The sequence below is a fragment of the Canis lupus genome, chromosome 16, assembly GCF_048164855.1.
Source record: "Canis lupus baileyi chromosome 16, mCanLup2.hap1, whole genome shotgun sequence".
Taxonomy (NCBI): domain Eukaryota; kingdom Metazoa; phylum Chordata; class Mammalia; order Carnivora; family Canidae; genus Canis; species Canis lupus.
Genome location: NC_132853.1, coordinates 48,367,715 through 48,389,075, shown reverse-complemented (window position 1 = coordinate 48,389,075; position 21,361 = coordinate 48,367,715). Strand labels below are relative to the sequence as shown.

Genomic DNA, 21,361 nt, shown 5'->3' with positions numbered 1-21,361 from the left:
TCTTTAGAAAAATGCTTTAAAGGGCACCTGGGTGGCTCAGTTGGTTGAAAGTCTGCCTTTTGTTCGGGTCATGATCCCGGAGTCCTGGGATCAAGCCCCACGTTGGGAGTCCCTGCTCAGCAGGGAGTCTGCTTCTGCCTCTGCCCCCACCCTACTCTTGCTCACTCTCTTTCTCACAAATAAATAAATATTTTTAAAAAATGAGTTCACTTTTTAAAAAAAGAGAAAAATGCTTTAAAACTTTAAATATTGAGCCCCAAACTCCAAAAATGAAATTTAAATTTTTAGAAAGATTTTATTTGAAAGTGAGAGAACATATGTGAGTGGTAGCAGGGAAAAGGGAGAGGGACAAGCAGATTCCCTGCTGAGTGCAGAGCTGGATGTGGGGATCAATCTCGCCACCCTGAGGTCATGACCTGACCTGAAATGAAGAGCAGGCTGCTTAACTAACTGACTGAGCCACCCAGGTACCTCTGAAATGTAAACTTTTAAGTAGACATACAGTGGTCATACTGGTCCGGCAATTCTGAGACTGCCATAATGAAGATGAGATCAAGCAAATGAGCAGTTGTGGGGCATGGCTTTCTAATTTTATCATCACCCTCAGTATTCTTGAGAACTGGGGTTTTGGAATGAGAAGAAATACAGATACATGATAAAAGAGATTCAGTAAAAACCCTGCAGTCCTAAAAAGGCAGGAGGGGACATTTTTTGGGTGACAAGAAATGTTCTCTATTGTCACTGTGGTGGTTACACATTTGTAAAAACTCATCATTTATACATTTAAAGTAAGTAAATATATTGAAATAAATTTTATCTCGACAAAGCTAATTAACACACACACACACACTGCAGTCTTGAATTTGAATATAAAGTATTGGTGTGGATTCATGACTTTTTTAATTCAGGGGGAAATACACAAACACACTTACGTATTTGCTAGTACTGAACACTGAAAAGGCCTAGAAACAAAGATCACCTTCTAACAATGAGCAGCCCCAGTACCCAGATACAGCTTCCAAATACTGTTTTCCATTAAAAGGAACCAGGGCTTCTTAGAGAAACTCTGAAATATATATCTCTGTGTAAGACATTAGATACAAAGGAAGCTATCAAAGACTACTAAGTTGTCAAAAGGACTCCAAGCCAACTCTAAGAGGCTCCCACTGGCTAAAGATAGGACAATTTGAACATCAAAGAGAACAACTTCAAATCTGCATTTATCCTACCTCTCTCATACCTCTATGCAAGTAATAGATGTTTTTCTTCACAGAAGTATTCTAGTTAATGAAGAATCAGAATATCACCGTTTTGTCAGCTCTAACGAACTGACTGACCTAAGCACTGATCAATGATTGCTAGCATCCCCAAAGAAAACCTACCAGGCATTACTCCACCTGATGGGAGAATACAACAACCTAAGAAAAATCTTGTTTCCCAGAATTAAACTTGAAACTGATCAAGGCTTTGGATTCAACTTCCAAATCCATAGGAAATTATATATAGAGAGAAACAGGTTAAACCATCATGGGGATGCAATAAGCAAAATCCAAAGAGTGACAAACACTGTAATAAACAGCCCAATTTCTTAAAAAAAAAAGAGAGCGAGCTTGAGATTAAAAGACCTAACCATCAACTTCAAACAATTTTAAGAAATTATGAGACAACTGAAAAGATATCTGATTATTAAATAATTGGTTTTTAAAAACTTTTTATCATGAAAATTTTCAAACACACACAAAATACAATGGACCATCATGTACCCATCACCCAGCTTCAACAACTCAGAAATACTATTGTTTTTTAATCTATATTTTACCATTTTTATTTTATTTTTTAAAAGATTTGATTTATTTATTCATGAGACACACACAGAGAGGGAGAGACATAGGCAGAGGGAGAAGCAGGCTACCGCAGAGAGCCTGATGAGGGACTCAGTCACAGGACCCTGGGATCACAACCTGGGTCAAAAGCAGATGCTCAACTACTGAGCCACCAGGTTCCCCTATTTCACCACTTTTAAACTAGAGAATTTTAAGGCAAGTCTCAGATATCATATAATTTCACTCCAAAATATTTAAGTATATGTCTATCAGATTTTTTTTTAAAAGGCCCTAATGCCATTATCACACATCCAAGGAAATTGTCAATAATTCCTTAATATCACCAAGTGTTAATTTTTAGGAATGATAAAGGTTAACAAAAGACACTTAACTGAAACACTTACACATGAAATGAGAGCTGCAATCTGCCTCAAACTGATGGAAGGATGAGGCAAGATGTTCACAGGTGATAGTTACCGGTGCTTGGTGAAAGCACTTAAAGAGTTAATTATACTATTCTTCGTATGTTTGGAATTTTTGTCAGGTAATGACAGTATAATTAACACAAACATAACCAGGTCATAAAAGTTCAAAGATTTCCTTCAAATATATCTATTAGAACCAGATACAAAAGAGACTATAGTATTAGATTATGCCACCTAACATTTATTTTTTCTTGCTGTTCAGAAATCAATAAATGTCCTAATTTTTTAAAGTTTAGTTTTAGGTTAACCTTCAACATTTGACAGTATACATGTGGCAGATTTTTAAAAAATATTTTATTTATTTATTTGACAGAGAGAGAGCACAAGTAGGGGGACAGCAGGCAGAGGGAGAAGCAGGCTCCCTGCTTAGCAGGGACTTGATCCCAGGATTCTGGGATCATAACCTGAGCCAAAAGCAGATTCTTAACCAACTGAGCCACCCAGGTGCCCCATGCGTGTGGCAGATTCTATAAAGATTCCTTCTTTCCTGATAATAAAAGAGAGGATAAGAGACTATCAAAACCCTAAAGCTTAAGTTGTGTTTGATCCAAATAAATCATATTCTCATTCCCTTAGGCAGTGATTGGCCTTGGGATGACTAGGTGACCCAGTTCTGACCAATGAAATATAAACGAGCCTTCTGATTGGGATGTCTCGGAAAGTTTTTACTTTCCCAATTAAAAAGGGGAAGTAGGGATCCCTGGGTGGCTCAGCAGTTTAGTACCTGCCTTCGGCCCAGGGTGTGATCCTGGAGTCCTGGGATCGAGTCCCACATCAAGCTCCCTGCATGGAGCCTGCTTCTCCCTCTGCCTGTGTCTCTGCTTCTCTCTGTCTCTCATGAATAACTAAATAAAATCTTTTTAAAAATAAAATAAAGCAAAATAAAACAAATAAAAAGGGGAAGAATTTTGGCTGGTTAGCTCTTTGACTTTCTTCCTAACTAGAATGTGGACAAGTCTAGAAATACAGCAGCCACCTTGTGACCACAAAGCAGCAAGCATAAAAATTAAAGCCAACACACTAAAGATGGTAGAACAGACAGGCATCAAGAGCCTGGGTCCCTAACTCTAGAGGAAACAATTATACCAGCTCTGGGCAGTCTACCCCTAGACTTCTTATAATGAGAAAAACAAACTACAATTTGCTTAATCCAGTATGATGGAATTTTTGTTTCTCTGGCTGAACATATTTCTGATAGAATGGAATCCATTAAGAAATATAAGTAATAAAAACTTAATTAAAAGCACCAAAAATGTCCATAAGAGTAAAGGGGCTAAGAACAAATTTAACATAAGACAGTCAAATTAGGAAAGGAGAATATTTATTACACAAATATTTAAAGCTATACATTCTTAGCTGATGATATGTACTTGATTAAAAAGCCTTTTACTTTGGATATATGCATCATTTCCTTCATTGTGGTATCTCTATTTCTCAGATGTATTAACCCATTCTCCAAAGTAGTTTCAGTAATCAAAACTGTGAACAGGATACTCATTTCATCATATCTAAGGAAAAAAGTAGTTAAACAAAATACATGAGCACAATTATAAATTCACCATATTACCAGCTTTAATTACTTTAGAATCCAGCCACTTTCCAGAGTCAGAAAACTCAAAAGCAGGGCTTGAGAGCTGGACCAAAAAACACGTTTTTAAAGTTTTTGAACCATATTCAAAATAAACTTTTCAGAAAGTTTCTCTCTTATTGTAATACATAAAAAGTCATAAAAGAAAATAAAATCCAAGAAATAAACACTGGTACCTCAACACATTATTTGGGGTGAAATTAGGGATGAACCTCAGATTCTTGGTTTTGGCTCAAGTCATGATCTCAGGATCATGTGATCGAGCCTATGATGTGCTCAACACTCAGTGTGGAGTCTGAGATTTTCTCCCTCTCCCTCTTTGCCTGTGTATGCGGACCCTCTCTCTTTCTCAAATAAGTAAATAAAAAATGTTTTAAAAAATCCTCTTAAAAAAAAAAACATAGTAAGTGTGCTTAATAAATATTTCATTAAAGATACACTGGGACCACAAAGTCTTTACCATTCAAAAAACAACTGTAACTTGATAATGTTCACTCAATTATCCTTTAATGACTCAAAAGATAAGATTCTAGAACTAAGAGGACTGGAGAGTTCAAGCACCACCATCCCTTTGTTTTATATACAATGAAACCATTAATTGCTTTATCTATAGAAACCTATTTTTCCTCTTATATCATCTGAAAGGTGTATTTTAACAAGTTACTAGAGAAGAGAAAAACATAAAGCTTCCCAACTTTTCACCCAAAAGACAGATATTAAACACAACATTGTGTTTAGTAATATAATGTTACTAAAGATAACAAAATAAGCCCAAAGGAGGGAAGAATTGATTACTTATAAAATGGAAGTTAATGAAATAGCAGGGGGCAAGACTGGAGACAGAGCAATCAGGAGATTATTCCAAGAATACAACCAAAAGGGATGCCTGGGTGGCTCAGTTGTTGAGCATCTGCCTTCGGCTCAGGGCATGATCAGGGGTTTCAGGATCGAGTCCCACACTGGGCTCCCCATGGGGAGAGCCTGCTTCTCCCTTTGTCTATGTCTCTGCCTCTCTCTGTGTGTCTCTCATGAATAAATAAATATATGAATCTTAAAAAAAAAAAAAAAAAAAAAAACAAACAATCCAGCCAAAGGACACTGGTGACTTTAACATGGGTAGTGCAGCGAGGATGGAGAAAGATAGATCTGATACTATTTAGGAGACAGGGTTGAATTAGTTATCAACTGGAGGTGAAGAAGAAGGAGTTAAGAATGATAAATACAGGTAGCAGTATGGAGCACTAGATGAACAGAAGTGCTCATCATTGAAACTACTGCTCTGTTCTTTGTCGGGGATGGAATTATCTTCCACTCAGCCTTAGAATGAACCAAGCACCGGCAAGGAAAAGGCACTCCACTCGTTTTCCCTCAATCCTGATTCCATAAACGCATCCAATATACCAATTGTATCCCTGATAAAATGAGAAACTCAGGTACACATACCACATAACATTAAGTCTTGAAGTTGCATATAATATGTACTTAGATATACTAATGAATATTGTTCCCTGCTGTAGCAATTAACTAGAGGCATATGGTTCTGTAAACGGGAAAGTTAGGAATAATTTTAGACTGTATTTTACATATATATATATAAAATATATATATATATACACTTAGAAGAGTATTTAGAAGAAATTTCCGTTACTCTTGGTTCTGTAAACGGGAAAGTTAGGAATAATTTTAGACTGTATTTTACATATATATATATATATATATATTTTATGTATATATATATATAAAATATATATATATACTTAGAAGAGTATTTAGAAGAAATTTCCGTTACTCCTAAAGAGTATTTAGAAGAAATTTCCGTTACTCCTAAAGATCAAAAACTCTGATCACATATCTTAGTGACAAGAAAGACAATTCTTACTTTGAATAAAGTTGTTCCAATGAGGACTGCACAGTTTCCATATAACCAGGCCACACAGAAATACCATTTTCTAGTAATTCATTAAATAACCCTTGACAAACCTGAGGAAAAAATATACACAATTCAAATATGAAGGAAGTAAAAGTAGCTAGAATGATTACCCTGTTTTTGTGAAACCACAAACCACTTTTTTCAGTCCTTAAAATGGGGCATAAATTCTTTTACCAATGTGGCAATATTGTTTACAATTCATATACTGTACACTTGTAAATTGCATACTTCCACTGAAAATGAAGAAATCCAGCACCTCAAAGCTGAATACTAAATGCAAATCTTCCCTAAGAGAAAATTTTATAACAAATACAAGAATTATCATCATCATTGCCATTCAAAACATCAACAAAACCAAAACAGATTCTGTCAGAGAAAAACCTACAAGGATCTTGGGGAGGCGGCCAGAACCCCAGGGGGAAAAGTGGAAATTAAAATTAAATCACTACCTTCCCTTCCACTGAGTGCACTTCCTTCCCAAGGAAGGAAGCTGGGTGAATCTTGTTAGTGTCCTCACTCAGGTACTGGGTGGGTCTGAGTCACCTGGACCCAGCATGACTGCTGAGGGGGTTTCTGGAAAGAAACTAAAACCACTCTCCTGGCTTTTCTCAAGAATGTTTAATTAGACCAGACAGGTTAGAAGAACCAAAATAAGGTATAGATCTGGAACCTGTGCTTATACCAGGAAGTATCAAAGGTGTTAATTAAACATGTAAGTGGGCAAGAAATAATTCACTAGACATCTGTACAAATATTCAATTACCAAAACTATGCATAGTCATTTGAAAAATGCAACTATGACTAAGCCTAACTTTAACAGCAAAACCCACTGAACTGTATGCAGCTTCTTTTATATATTTCAAATTATCTATAATAAGCCATACTATTTATCCGCAGCTATTTAAATTTTTAAAAAAGCAAATGAATCAAAATACAAATTTAAATGGCAAGCTACTAATTTATTTGAAATAATGGTTATAATTAAAATCATGACACTAAAACTCATTTACCCACCTGTCTTAGTTCCACTGTTGGGCCTCTTCCCACATCCAAAGCAACCTTAACAGGGGCTAAACAAGGGTGAAGTTTAAGTACCTAAAGCAATTTAAAGAGGGAAAAAAAAGGACAGCACATTTTGTTTAAATCTAACACAAGTACTTTAACAAACACGGAGATTCTAAAATAGATTTTGTGTGAAAATGGAAGCTAGCTGAGGTCATAAAAAATCATGTAATGATGTATTCAGCTGGCTATATCAAGCTGCTCATTGATTTCTCCACTTAAATGTTCTGGAGAGATAAGTTCAGTTGATATTTTCTTGTTTTCTGACAACTCCATTTTCCCTCAATCAAAATGTCCCTTTCTGGTATTACTGCCTTCCCCACCCAGCCCCAACTGTGGGGCTTATCATTTAAACTTTCTCTTACCAAAACCTACCACTCTTCTTATTCATCCATCCACTCAACAAACATTTGAATGGCTCCTTGTTTTAGGTACTAGGGACAAATGGTAGGGATAATAGAAAATAAACAAGTAAGTAATATATTTGAATGTGGGAAGTACTAAAAAAGAAGTGGGGGGAGGAGAAGATAGGAAGTGCTGGCAAGGGCTGGGTTGGAGAAGGCTGTTTGCAATTTTAAATAAGGTGGGTCACCTCTCGGAGGTGACATTTGAGTGAAGTCTTTATAAAGGTGGTTGTGGATCCTGGAAAAAGAGCATTTCAGGCAAAGGGGAGAACAAATGACAAAGTTCTGAGCTGGAAGACACTGGCATGTTCTAGAAACAGCAAGTGGTCTGTGCAGGTGGAGGAGGAGGTCAGAAGGGTTTTGTAAAAAACACTTTAGGGGCTTTGCCTTTTCCTCTAAATGAACTGAGGAGCTTAGTGGAATGTTCTGAGTACAAAAAGTAACATGTACCTTTTAAAAGGGCCACTCAGTGCTAGTGGGGAGGGAGGAGAAGTGGTAAGAAATGGTCGAATTCAGGATATATTTTGAAGACAGAATCAAATGGCTTTTGCTGATGGTTTGGGTACAGGGTATAAGAGAAAGAAAAGATCCCTCATTTGCTATATATCCTATAAATCCCAAGCCTTAGAACAATTCTATAATGTGACTTTCTTTATAGGAATATCAGGCTAAATGAACACAGTGTAATAAATCATTCAGTTATTTAAAGTGGTATTACAAACTCAAGGTTTCCAATCCCAGTTGAGTACTCAACATGTCGAAACTTTTGATCTGGGGCAGCTCTCTTTCACATTTAAGGGAAATATTAATAAATTCTTGCCACTTAAACCCCTACTTCTCCATGTTTTAAGCTAATAATCTTGCCTTCTAATTTTCTAAGAAAATAGAGGGTATGAGGAAAACTTCCTTCAAAGGCTAACCAGCCCTGGTAGCCTATTTATTATCTATAGCATCATTTCTCTCCTCCCTGGTTTTTCAAATAACTCCTTTTCAAGACCAATCCCTCCACTGGTGTTCCTGATTCTGTCTTGACCCCTGTTTCTTCCAAAATCTTGCTCCATTAGTCATTTACTTTCTTTGCTATAGCTTCAATCCCTCTTCCCTCTTGATTTTGAGCCCATAAAAATGTTGACCCAGGCCCATAGATAGCTCCTGTGATCTAGTGACTTGGGGTCAGACTAGAAGCAGAGAGGTCAATACTACAAGTCTTCTAGTCTGACATATTCCCATTCAACACTCTAATACAAATGGAAGCCACCAAGGGAAAAAGGCTCAGGGGCTAAGAATCAGAGATTGTTCTCTCTCTACCTGTCTCACAGGATCAAACAGAAATGCCTCTGGGATTACCCAATAGGAATGCCTTGTTCTATTCTGTGAGAACATGCTTATTACTCCTGCGGCCAGATTCTAAAACTGAAAAATGGTAAAATAACTTGCATTAAAAGAAATTTATTATTCACAGTTTGGATTAAAAACCAAGCACACTAACATATGAAGGAAAAACATATATTTTTAGTTTCCCAAGTTTATCTCTGAAATATTAAAAGCACCTTTCTATGAAGATTCTTCTTTCTTGTAAAGGAGTTCTCCGTTAGCTGGAAAGAATCATAGAGGTAAGCCAGCACACCTCGGTCTAGATTGCCATTAATAGATAAAACATATGGAACTACATTTTTCCGTCCATCTCGGCCCTTTACAGAAAAGCAGAAAAAAATAATCATTTAGCAGAGCTATCTCACTATAGATTTACAGAATCAGAACACAAACTTACTAATTCATTTTACAAAGCATCCACTCCAGGCCAAGCCTATGCTAGGCACTGGACTCACAAAGATGGTTATGACATGTTCGCTGCTCTCGGGGAGATCAGGGTTTAGAACAGTGAGTCTCAACTGGCGAAGTATTAGAATTGCCTTGAATTTTAAAACATAAAGGTTTCATGCCTAGGCTCCACTCTCAGAGACTCTGAACTACCTGGACAGGAGTGGGACCTTATTATCACTATTTTTCCAATGCTCCCTAGGTGGGCACTGGAAGTATTATAATAAAGATGATAATATTATATAAAGTTTGGCAGGGCCCTTAGAGAAAAAAATTAGTATGCTTAGGGATAGGAATTTGGAGTATAGTCTCTGGAAATGTAGTTTTTATAATAAGCAAACATCTATTAAAAATCTGGTTTGGAGGGATGCCTGGGTGGCTCAGTGGTGGAGTGTCTGCCTTCGGCTCAGGGCAGGATCCCGGAATTCTGAGATTGAGTCCTGCGTTGGGCTCCCTGCATGTAGCCTGCTTCTCCTCTCTCTGCCTATGTATCTGCCTCTCTCTGTGTCTCTCATGAATAAATAAATAAAATCTAAAAAAAAAAAAAAGATCTGGAGTATTTACTTTAAGGCTATAATTAAGAATGTAAAATATACCATAATGTATGATATAAATCAGGGATTGATAAAGAGACTTTCAAACTGAAGAATCATGTTGAATTTTTTTCAGTGTCAATTCTAAAAATTTAACAGGTTTTGCATATAAACAGTTCTACTTTGATTTTTCTTTTTTTTTTTTTTACCATTATCACTGCCATCTGTAATTCTCTAATACTTAAAAAAAAACGTTAATCCTCAGCTTCTACTAATTAGCCACAGTCTTCATTAATACATATGTATTGGCATTTTAAACCCATTTTAATGACCTATAGTACTATAGATTAATGTAAATTTGTCCTCAAAAGGCAGTACACCTAAAATAAGACATTATCAGAGAGTGAGACAAACCATAAGAGATTCTTAACTATAAGAAACAAACTGAGGGTTGCTGGAGGAGAGGTGGATGGGGGGGCGGTAACTGGGTGATGGGCATTAAGGATGGCACTTGATGTAATGAGCACTGGGTGTTATGTGCAATTGATGAATCACTAAACTCTACCTCTGAAACTAATAATACACTATAAGTTAATTAACTAATTTTAAACTTTAAAAAAGGCAGTACATTTCCTGAAATCTGGGATTCTATCTAACTTTATTACTTGATGTCTTTCACACATTTATAGAACTGATTTTTTTTTTTTTTTTAAATTCATGAGAGACACAGAGAAAGAGACAGAGACACAGGCAGAGGGAGAAGCAGGCTCCATGCAGGAAGCCTGATGTGGGACTTGATCCCAGGACTCTGGGATCATGCCCTAGGCTGAAGGCAGGTGCTAAACTCCTGAGCCACCCAGGCTTCCCTATAGAACTGATATTTAATATAACACTGAGGCACTGCAAGCTTCTGCGGTGCCATCTGAATAAAAAAAAAAAAAAAACCCTGAATAATATTGAAATATTAAGACTTTATTTTACTTTTTTAAAGACTTTTTTTTATTCATGAGACAGAGAGGCAGAGACATAGGCAGAGGGAGAAGCAGGCTCCCTGCATGGAGCCTGATGTGGGACTCAATTCCAGGACCCCAGGATCATGACCCTAGCTGAAGGCAGGTGCTCAACCACTGAGCCATTCAGGCGTTTGTTTTTTATTTTTAAGATTTTATTTTTAAGTAATATCTACACCCAACATGGGGCTTGAACTCACAACTCTGAGATCAAGAGTTGCATGCTCTACAGACTGAGCCAGCCAGGTGTCCCTACTGTTTTCTAATTCTTTCAATGTTGGATATCCAAGGATGCTGAGGTATCCAATGGCAAATTCTCTTAGCTAGAATATCTGATTTCTCATACCATCCAGAATGAATTTCTTTCTATCCTAACTCTGTTCTTTAGACTTTACAGATCTGCTTCACCATTCTCTAAAAATAAAGAATATATTTAGATATTAACTGTAAAACTTACTAAAAACTAATACAAAATAGCCTAAGAAGTCTTTCAAAAAAGTATACTAAATGGCAGAAATTCTATTATTTTATAACATGGTCAACTAATGAACAATTTTGAGAACTATGGAAATGGAAAAGCAACAACTAAATGGAGTAAAACTGCAAAATAAAGCTTTTCATTGAGATAGTGAAAGTTACCACAATAATGAACAAAATAAGAGACTAGTAACAGTCACGACAAAGAGATCATCTTTAAATTCCTACTCATAAGATTAGGGTGCCTGGCTGACTCAGTGAGAAGAGTGTGGGATTCTTCATTGCTGCATCCTGAGTTCAAACCCCACACTGGGTGTAGAGAGTACTAAAAATAAATAAATGAGCTTAAAAAATAAATTCTTAGTCACAAGATTGGCTTTTAACTATGATAATGATTATTTAACTAAAATGACTATGATAACCAAGTTTCATATGAGCTGAATATCCCAAAATGAAATGTGATGGTGTTGGGGTAATGGGAAAATATTCATAAATAACTTTAAAATTTTTCATGGTCTTATTTATATTTTAAAATTAATCTAATTATGTGAGAACTACTATGTTTTCATTATTACATTTTCAAGTTTCAAGTGCCTTTTTTTCACTAAGGCTCTATTAGTCACCAAGTAGCACATAAAACTCCACCTGTGGCCAGTCAGAAACTCTAAACATTCAAATCTGGAATTGCTCAAGAATGGGTCAGTAAAGAGGACTCAGCCACAATTCTATACATCCACAGGGCTTCTAAAACTTTGCATCCATGGGGTACCCTGAGAAACATTACAGCCATTTACACAGTACTCTGTGGGATGAAAAGGCAAGCTTCCTCCTCTAAAAAAATTATATCACCTATTTAAATTTTTGAAAACTCTATTTAGGAAGTAAATGAAGCACTTCTTCCCTTTAGTCAGGCCTGAGTTTTTGGTCAGCTGGCTAGTACATCCAACCTGGGTTGATCCAAAGCCAAACTTTTGGTCAGTGGGACTGGTAAAGGGGATACTGAGGTTCAAGACCAGGCTTTCTAACATTCCCCCTTCTCTATGATCTGGTCAGAGCACCTAGTGAGGGGGTCTATAAAGAGAGGGGGCAGCAGAATGTCCAAGTCAAGTTCTCTAATTAGTCTTTCTTCCTTCCTCCCCCTGGTTCAAACACTTATCTAGAGTGTCTGGTGGGTGGGACAAAGGGTGTATCAGGGCTGATCTTTGTGTAAGAATGGTAGGGAGTTTGGTTACATATAAGAAATGAAAAACCAATACACTGAGGATACTGGGAGCCAGGTTTCTCACTGTCACAGGAAAGAATTGTAAATTTGGAAAGAGAAAAAGCTAGAATAAACCCTGTGGCAGTAGACTAGAACTTGAAGAATGGTATGAACTCCTAGTTTTTAATAATAGGTAAATATAAACACAATTACAGAACTCAGTATGTAAACATATATGTAACATAATTGCCTCCAAAGATTTCCTAGCTGTGTCCAGTTAGGGCTCAGAAGCAATGATACCCATGTACAAGAACACCTAGTAGCAAAATCTCAAGATTTTTTTTTTTTTTTTTTTTAATTTTTATTTATTTTATGATAGTCACAGAGAGAGAGAGAGAGAGGCAGAGACACAGGCAGAGGGAGAGGGAGAAGCAGGCTCCATGCACCGGGAGCCTGACGTGGGATTCGATCCCGGGTCTCCAGGATCGCGCCCTGGGCCAAAGGCAGGCGCTAAACCACTGCGCCACCCAGGGATCCCGATTTTTTTTTTTTTTTAAAGATTTTATTTATTTATTCATGAGAGACACATACACAGAGAGAGAGAGACAGGGAGAAAGAGAGGCAGAGACACAGGCGGGGGAGAAGTATGCTCCCTGCGAGGAGTCTGATGAGGAATTTGATCCTAGGACCCCAGGATCATGGTCTAAGTGAAAGGCAGATGCTCAACCACTGAGCCACCCAGGTGTCCCAAAATCTAAGATTTTTTTTTTAATTTAAAGATTTATTTATTCATGGGAAACACACACACACACACACACACACACACACACACACACACACACACACAAAGAGGTGCAGAGAGAGAAGCAGGCTCCATGCAGGGAGCCTAATGTGGGGATTGGAAACTGGGACTCCAGGATCACATCCTGGGTTGAAGGCTGGCGCTAAACCGCTGAGCCACCCAGGGATCCCCCTCAAATCTAAGATCTTAAATACATTTTCCTCCAATAAAAACTAAGGTTCCTTAGAGAAATGGCTGATTCCACAGCTAGGCCAAGAAACAAGATGATCCTGGGACAGTTTGTTGCTACAAAAAGTAAGGAAGTACTCAGACAATGAAGGAGATATGTCAAAAGGACACTGGCCAAGTCCAGGACAATTTTAGCATCAAAATAAAGAATGCTAGTAACAGATTATAACCTTTTGAGAAAAACAGGAATCTGTGGGCACACAGAAAGAGAGGAGGAAAAAACTTGACCCCATAGTATTCCATATTTATTTGTTGATAAATAAATTCAAAAGAAATAATGAAGTGGGACACCTGCCTGGGGCTCAGCAGTTGGGTGGCTGCCTTCAGCTCAGGTCGCGATCCCAGGATCCAGGTTCCAGGATCCAAGATCGAGTCCTGCATTGGGCTCCTGCAAAGAGCCTGCTTCTCCCTCTGCCTACGTCTCTGCCTTTCTTTCTCTGTCTCCATGAATAAATAAATACATCTTAAAAAAAATAAAATAAAATTAATAATAATTTTAAAAATGACCCCATTTGGCAACTCTCATAATAATCACTGATTTGCACAAGAATCAGCAATGTATGCTGCAACTGGTAGGTCAAAATGTATCTGCCCACAAGAGACTTATTAATTACTCACTAATTAATAAGTACAAAATATCTGTCAGCTTTATGTTGGAGAAACCTGGCAGCACTATCATAACCAGAAGATAAAAGTTAACATCACCAGTAACAAATTTAGTATCATATGCCTTGTGATATGATGCACTGAGAAGACAACAGCACCTTTCTGTGGTATTCTTAGGAAAAAAAATACATAAATCACAAGGAAATACGGAAGAAACTCAAACTGAGGGACACTCTACAAAGTAACTACAAAAGCCTCTATCCTTTAAAAATGTCAAGGTCATAGGATGTCTGGCTGGGTCAGTCCGTAGAGCATGTGACTCTTCAATTCAGGGTTATAAGTCTGAGCCTCATATTGGGTGTAGAGATTAGTTACAAATAAAATCTTATAAAAAAAAAATGCCAAAGTCATGAAAGACCAAAAGGAATTGTTCAGTTGAAGGAGACTAAAGAGACAGGACAACTGCATGAAATCCTAAATTGGATACTGGACCTATCAAAGGGCCTTATTAGGATAATTGGTCACATCTGAAGGATTACATAATTAGATGATAATAATGGATTATTAGTACATTCTCGATTTTGACGGCTGTGTTGTGGTTATGTAGGTGAGTGTCCTTGCACCTCAAAAATACAGACTGCACTTTTAAGAGGTCATGGGGCTCCGTGTTTGCAACTTTTTCTCAAATGGTTTCATAAATGATCAGAGAATCTGGGTAAAGGATATACAGGAGCTCAAAGCAAAACATACGTGTAATTGAGACTCATTTCCAGGATACATGTGTAAAAGTTCATGGTCTCCTAGATTCCATAGGGTCTCTATTGGCTCCTTTCCCCAGGGGAAATTGTAGTAAAGCTGGTTTCCTTTTCGTCCCTCTTCATCCTGACAATCGCTGCTGCTGAAGTTAGATGGACTCACGGCAAACTGGAAAAGAAAGTTTATTAGTTTATTAAAATAAAAGTTAAAAAGTTGCCAAAGACTTTTTATGCGGCAACTCAATGAAACTGGTTAGGTCCCAAATAAAAATTATGAAGTTCAGTTAAATATGAGTGAATATATTGCTAAAAATACTGTTTTTAGTCTGAAAGACCTACAGAGAAAAACTGTTAGTGTGATCTAGCCTTTTTGTGGTCAGTTAAAAAGAGTGGAAGGTGACCATAAACTAAATAGGACAGAGAGGAAAGTGTATACTCATCATTACTGTCCTCTAAGAAGAGTGTGATTATTTGTAATTATTCCACTTAGTTGAAGTGGGCATTTGGGGATTTTAAGAATTGGGAGAAAGGTAAGACAATGGTGAGCCACAAATGCCTACTCTTTCCTCTTCAGCATGTACTAATACTTGATGATAAGTCACAGAACCATTTTGATAAATATACAGAGTTTGTGGAGGCAGGGAGCAAAAGCTGAAGCTGTAAGGGTGTGCAAGGGTCAAACTCCACACCAGCCAGGAATGCCAGGTGAGGGTACCTCAAATGCAAAGGCTTATCAACAAAAGCTTCTGAGCAGAGTGACATCAACAGATTATCTTTACTAAAGTAACTTTTTATATGAAACAATGAAAATCATTACAAAGAGGCTTTTATGTGTGTTAACTGATTTGTTAGAACTGCCTCTTACAAAAAAAATAATCACATCAAATAAAATTTCATTTTATTATAGAAAGTATTATCTCTGTCACACTAAGACATTTTACCTATTATTAAGTTAAGGGTACCTTTCTCCACCACAGGAGTCGATGACGTAACCAGAAATCAAGCCACTGGCCTGCAGTTCTTGCTGAAGTAAACCAAACCAGTGAAGCCTCAGTCTTCTCACCGATTCTTTGGATATCAGAAAGATCAGATTGTTACTTAGTTGAAGATTACATAACCTATCCCAAAGTGAAAGTGACTGGTTCTTGATTACTTAAATACGAGATCAAGTTATCTGCCAATTTTTGTACCTTTTAACACCATCAGGTGTCTGCTTAGTATCAGAAACAGGATGAAAACATACTCCAATCTGAGCAAGGCCGTAAGGTAGCCTCTTGTTTACCAGATCCAGGCAACTAACATAGTGCTCCAAAGCACCTGTCAAAAGATAAATTTGTCATTGTATAAATCTATTCTATATACCCAAGTCATAAGGGTCAGTTTATAAACAAATTAATAATAACACTAACACAGCAGTACAAGTAGCATGGAACTATTAAGGCAGATATTGATTACTACTGAGTTTCCCCCCAACTTCTTTTTTTTTTAAGATTTTATTTATTTATTTATTTATTTATTTATTTATTTGAGACAGAGAGAAAGAGAGAGAGAGAGGCAGAGACACACGCAGAGAGAGAAGCAGGCTCCATGAAGGGAGCTCAACATGGGACTTGATCCCAGGTCTCCAGGATCATGCCCTGGGCTGAAGGCAGCACTAAACCGCTGAGCCACCCGGGCTGCCCTCCCTCCAACTTCTTAATTTTTCAAATCTATGAGAAAGTTGATAGTATAACAGTGTAAATAAACACAATAAACTCTTCAGCTAGATTCACCAATTGTCAACACTCTGCCATTTTCTTGTTTATCCCAAAACATTTCAGTATGTGTCTAAAATTATTCTCTGTATATCATTATTATACCATAAAACTAATCATAATACCATAATTTCATCTACCATATGGTCAATATTCTATTTTCTCCAATTGTCACTCAAAATGCCATTTATTGCTATTCTCTTTTTCCCTAATTAAGCCTCCTGCTCTGCATTTTGATTGGGCCTTTTTAATCTCTTTTAACCTGGAACATTTCCCCTTACTCCTTCCTTTTCTAACTTTGTTTTTAATGAAATATTGGCTTTTTAAAAAGATTTTATTTATTTATTTACTCATGAGAGACACAGAGAGAGGTAGAGAGATAGACAGATGGAGAAGCAGGCTCCTCGCAGGGAGCCTGATGCGGGACTCAATCCCCCAACCCAGATCATGCCCTGAGCCAAAGGCAGATGCTCAACCGATGACCCACCCAGGCGTCCCTGAAATGGACTTCTGAGTCCAGACCAGTCACAGTCAAGATTTAGCTGATTGTTTCATTGATTTGGGTAAATCATTTTTAGCAGAAATAAATACTACATAGTTGATGTATATGTCTTCTTGTATTTTAACAGGAAGAATACAATATCAAATTATCTCATATTAATGAAATCAAATTTGATTACCTGGTTAGGTAGCAAATATCCATTCCCCAACAATATCCTGCTCAACAATCTTCCATCAAACATTTTAGAATCCACTGATGTTCCTGCTTGAATCAATTATTATACTGGACATTACAAAATCATAAAACGGTGATTTTTCTGTGTTCCTTCTACATTTATTATGTAGTTTCTGTAAAAATATAAACTTTCTCCACCTCCTTCCCCTACCAGCAGCTCAACTATTTAGTTTTTTGATTGACACTATAATTTTTTTTAACGTGTTAAGATCCATTACCATTAATATTTAATATTCAGTCTGTCTCAAATTTAGCCAGTGGGAGTCTTCTTCAAGCCAGCATCTGCGTCCTTTTGACATGACCCAGCTAGTCTTCAAGTAATTCTTTGCTTTCTAGCACCATAAAATGTCCCAAACTCACCTTGTACTTCCATGCCCCAGACCTGGGATGAGACATTTCTCCAAGCACTGGTTCATTTTAGAAATCAAAAACTGTGTACTAAGTGTGTTCACTGCTATTGACTGTCATTACTTCTAGGCCCTTTCAATGAAGAAAGTTAAGAAATAATATTTTTTAAAATATGAGGTCATACTGACATTGCTGATTCAAATTTAACATTACAAAGTTTATCCTTATCTTATTTTTATATCTCTTTTTTTCTTATAGTGAAAAATTTTGGTTCCTAATAACATTATTCATCTATTTGCTTTATCCTATAACATATGAAATAGCTTCAGAATTATAATTCCAATATTTCTATTTGGAATAAATCTTAGTTCTTTATGAACTTGAATTATATCCCACTAAATGACAGCACTGTGTTTAAGTTACTTGAGATTTCCACTTCTGGTAGTAAGTATAGATCAGAAAGATAAGAAAAGCTGGTCAAGAAACTTAAAAAAACACCTGCTTAGAGACTAAGCTATCAAGGCAGTGAGGACTTGAAGGTCCAAAACATGGAGAGAAGGGAGGAGCAGAGAGGTGAACCCAACATTTAGTGTCTCTTTTTCTAATTCTCAAGTAGCAGAGCTGAGAAGTTGAAAATGCTGAGCAAAGCTTCCTGACATCTTAGGGGACTGGGAAGTACAAAAATTGTAGTTCCTAGCTCCTCAAGGAGGGGCGGCTCTGGTAAACACCCCAGTCTTTCACTAGGGACACTCAAGGGCTACACTTGTAGAAGCGATGAAAATACTGAAGACTAATCTCCAATAAATTTAATCCCAGATTGTATTAAGAAAATATGCTCCCACTCTATGGGGCACCTGGGTGGCTCAGTCAGTTAAGTGTCTGACTTCAGCTCAGGTCACAATCTCAGAGTCCTGGGATCAAATCCTGAATCTGGCTCCCAGATCATCAGGGAGTTTGCTTGTCTTTTTCCTTCTGCCCCTCCCCGTTTGTGTGTGCGCTCTCAAAAAAATAAATATATTTTTTAAAAAAGATATGCTCCCACTCTGGCTGCCTGCCAAAAGCAAAGTAATTCCTCCCAGAAAGAAGGAAACATCACCTAGAAGCTCAATTTACCTCTACAATTTATACACAAATTACACAGAATATCAGGAGTAAAGTCCAAAGGACCAAAGGTCCAGAGAAAAACAAACAGTAGAAACAGAAATACCTGAGTTATTAGATGCAGACTTTAGGAAAAATGTGATTGTGTTCAAGAAAGTTGATGACAAAAAAAAAATAATAAAAATAAAAAAAGTTAAAAAATTAAAAAAAAAAGTTGATGACAAGATGAGTGAAAGATCTAACATATGTAATTTGTCACAGAAGGACAGGAGAGGGGATCCCTGGGTGGCGCAGCGGTTTGGCGCCTGCCTTTGGCCCAGGGCGCGATCCTGGAGACCCAGGATCGATTCCCACGTCGGGCTCCCAGTGCATGGAGCCTGCTTCTCTCTCTGCCTGTGTCTCTGCCTCTCTTTCTCTCTCTGTGACTATCATAAATAAATAAAAATTAAAAAAAAAAATCTTAGAAGGACAGGAGAGAATGGAGCAATAACAATATCTGGAAATATAATGACTAAGATTTTTAAACAACTATTCATAAGTAGAGGCTACCAAAGTAGTTCAGGCATGAAAAAAAAAGAGCAAGGAGTCTGGGAATAGGAAAAAGTCGCAAATTGGGTAACTCTAAGCTAAAAACACTATAGTCAACTAAAGGATTCTGCAAAATAAGTGGTTTTAACATTTCTGAAAGGAAAGAAAATGTCTGGTGTATCAATAGATGTTTTGATGAATGGATATCTAAGCAAGCTAAATTTCATCTTCCTAATAGGGAAAAGATTGATTTGCTTTAGACATGGTAACAAGCAGTGATTTAACTTGCCCAAAATACAGACATTATGGAATAATTAAAGTAGTACAAATCAAAACTCACAAATATTCACCAGTTTGCTTTAGTTTGCTGTATCTTATTAAGGAAGTCTTTAAAAAGCTATAATGTGGGTACTAATTTTCAGAGAACCATGGACATTGGATAAATTACTTGGTAGTGCCACTTAGTTAAAATATAGTAAGGATGGCATTTTGCAAAGATGAGATGCTGTGGCAGCAAGTCTGTCTTGTAAAGAACTTGAATCCCCACCCCCACCCCCAAATCTCTGCAATCATGTTCTATTTGACTAAAGGCAAATAAATGGTGGGGGCGCCTGGCTGGCTCAGCCAGATACAGCAAGCAGCTCTTGATCTCAGGGTTGTGAGTTCCAGGCCCACGTTGAGGGCAGAGATTACAAAATAAACTTTAGAGGCAAATGATACCCCAGAAATTTCTGTGTGTTTACTCAAGAATCAGTTACAAAGCTTGATTAGTCCTATTATTTTTTAGTCAACTCAAATACCACTTAAAGGGCTCTTCAAACAGTGTAGATCGGTTTTCTGTAGGAAAAACTGGGAAAGGCCGATTTATTTTGCTCCAGAAAAACGAGCTCTTGATAAGTCTGTTGTGTGTAAAATTAAAGAATAACTGTGGAAGTATTTACAAACACTTTGGTAATGACGAACAAATGATTCAAGGGACTTAATTTACCGCTAATTCTAGGGCTGCTCAATTGAACTCTAGGGTTGCCCCATAAAATTGAGAGCATCACCTGGTCTTTCAGCCAGATAGTTTAAGAAACTGTAACTATTCCATAGGCCAGTTTTCTCTCCGGTAGAAACACTATCAATATACCCAACTACTTCAAAGAGGAGACCCGATAATTGCCTTTCCACGTGAATATAGGGCCAGTTGCAAATCGCGAAATCTCCAAGACTGCCTTTCCACCCCATCAATTTTGAAGCATGAAAAGCATGAATTTTGTAGCATACCGTGAAGAAGGTTCTCCCGTAGTTTCCCAGAAGTTTTTAATAAGTTCTCAAGAAATGCTACTAGCTGTTCCTTACTCAGCTCTTTGTCTTGCAAGATTTCACGTAGAGTTTCTGCTGAAACTAACCTGAAGGCACTGTCCCCGGGCAGCGTAGGGCCAGGCTCGTGATGGAGGGCATCCACCGGGAAGACCTGCTCCCTGACCACCACCACCGAGGACCACCATTCTGCTGCCAGGTTCTTCCGCAACTCTATGCCCAAGGGGCCAAAGCCGGAGTGGCACCCGTTCAGAAGAGAATGTTGGCTAAGCTGCCGCTTGCTGCCGCTGAAGAAATGCCTTCTCCGACAGATCTCTACCAGCTCCTGGCTCCCCTCACCGGACTCGGGGGCTTCGGGCGGCTCGCTCCCCCCGGGCGGCTCTGCGTGCGACCTCAGGGGCACTCCGAGGGAGCCGCTCCCTTCCACCGACAGCTCGGGCGGCCCTCCGTCCACTCGACCCCCAAACCCAGACAACAGGCACCTGCAGACTTTCCGGCAGGCCCTGACCGCCGCACCAGAACGCATCGTCCGCGGGCTTCAACAGCGGTCTCCTCTTAGCTGGTTCATCCCGGCAAACAGCCGCAAACGTGAGGCTGGCGGCCAACGGCGCAGGCGCGACGGAAGTGAGCGTGAGCGCAGCCGGCCACGCCCACGGAAGCGCGTCACGGCGCTGCGGCTGAAGCCGCGGGGGCCCGGCCAAGTCGCTAGGGCCGACGCAGACCCCCTATCGTTTCTTGCCTCCATTAAGCCCGGCCCCTCCCGTCTTTAGCACCCGCAGAGGTCATCCTCCCCTACTTTTTATCATCACGCTGTGTACTAGGAGTCGTTTTTGCTTCACACTTCGGCGTTCTCCACCCTTCATG

At 38.3% G+C, this 21,361-nt stretch overlaps 1 protein-coding gene across 7 annotated transcripts in view; it reads right to left on the bottom strand.

Moving 5' to 3' along the window:
* POLG2 (DNA polymerase gamma 2, accessory subunit) overlaps positions 1–21,135 on the bottom strand; it is a 40,041-nt gene extending 18,906 nt beyond the window's left edge. For 3 of the 7 annotated variants that reach the window (XM_072781124.1, XM_072781126.1, XM_072781123.1), the window contains exons 1-7: positions 20,462–21,135; positions 15,916–16,042; positions 15,688–15,793; positions 14,721–14,894; positions 8,843–8,983; positions 6,841–6,921; positions 5,776–5,876 (exon numbers count right to left, since the gene is read on the bottom strand). In XM_072781124.1, coding sequence (XP_072637225.1) covers positions 5,776–5,876; positions 6,841–6,921; positions 8,843–8,983; positions 14,721–14,894; positions 15,688–15,793; positions 15,916–16,042; positions 20,462–21,023 — 1,292 coding nt within the window. In that variant the 5' untranslated portion in view covers positions 21,024–21,135. Of the gene's footprint in view, positions 1–3,612; positions 3,817–5,775; positions 5,877–6,840; positions 6,922–8,842; positions 8,984–14,720; positions 14,895–15,687; positions 15,794–15,915; positions 16,043–20,461 lie in introns of those variants that run through there. The other 4 variants (XM_072781128.1, XM_072781130.1, XM_072781129.1 and 1 more) reach the window with 2 other exon arrangements.
* Between the last annotated feature and the right edge of the window lie 226 nt (positions 21,136–21,361).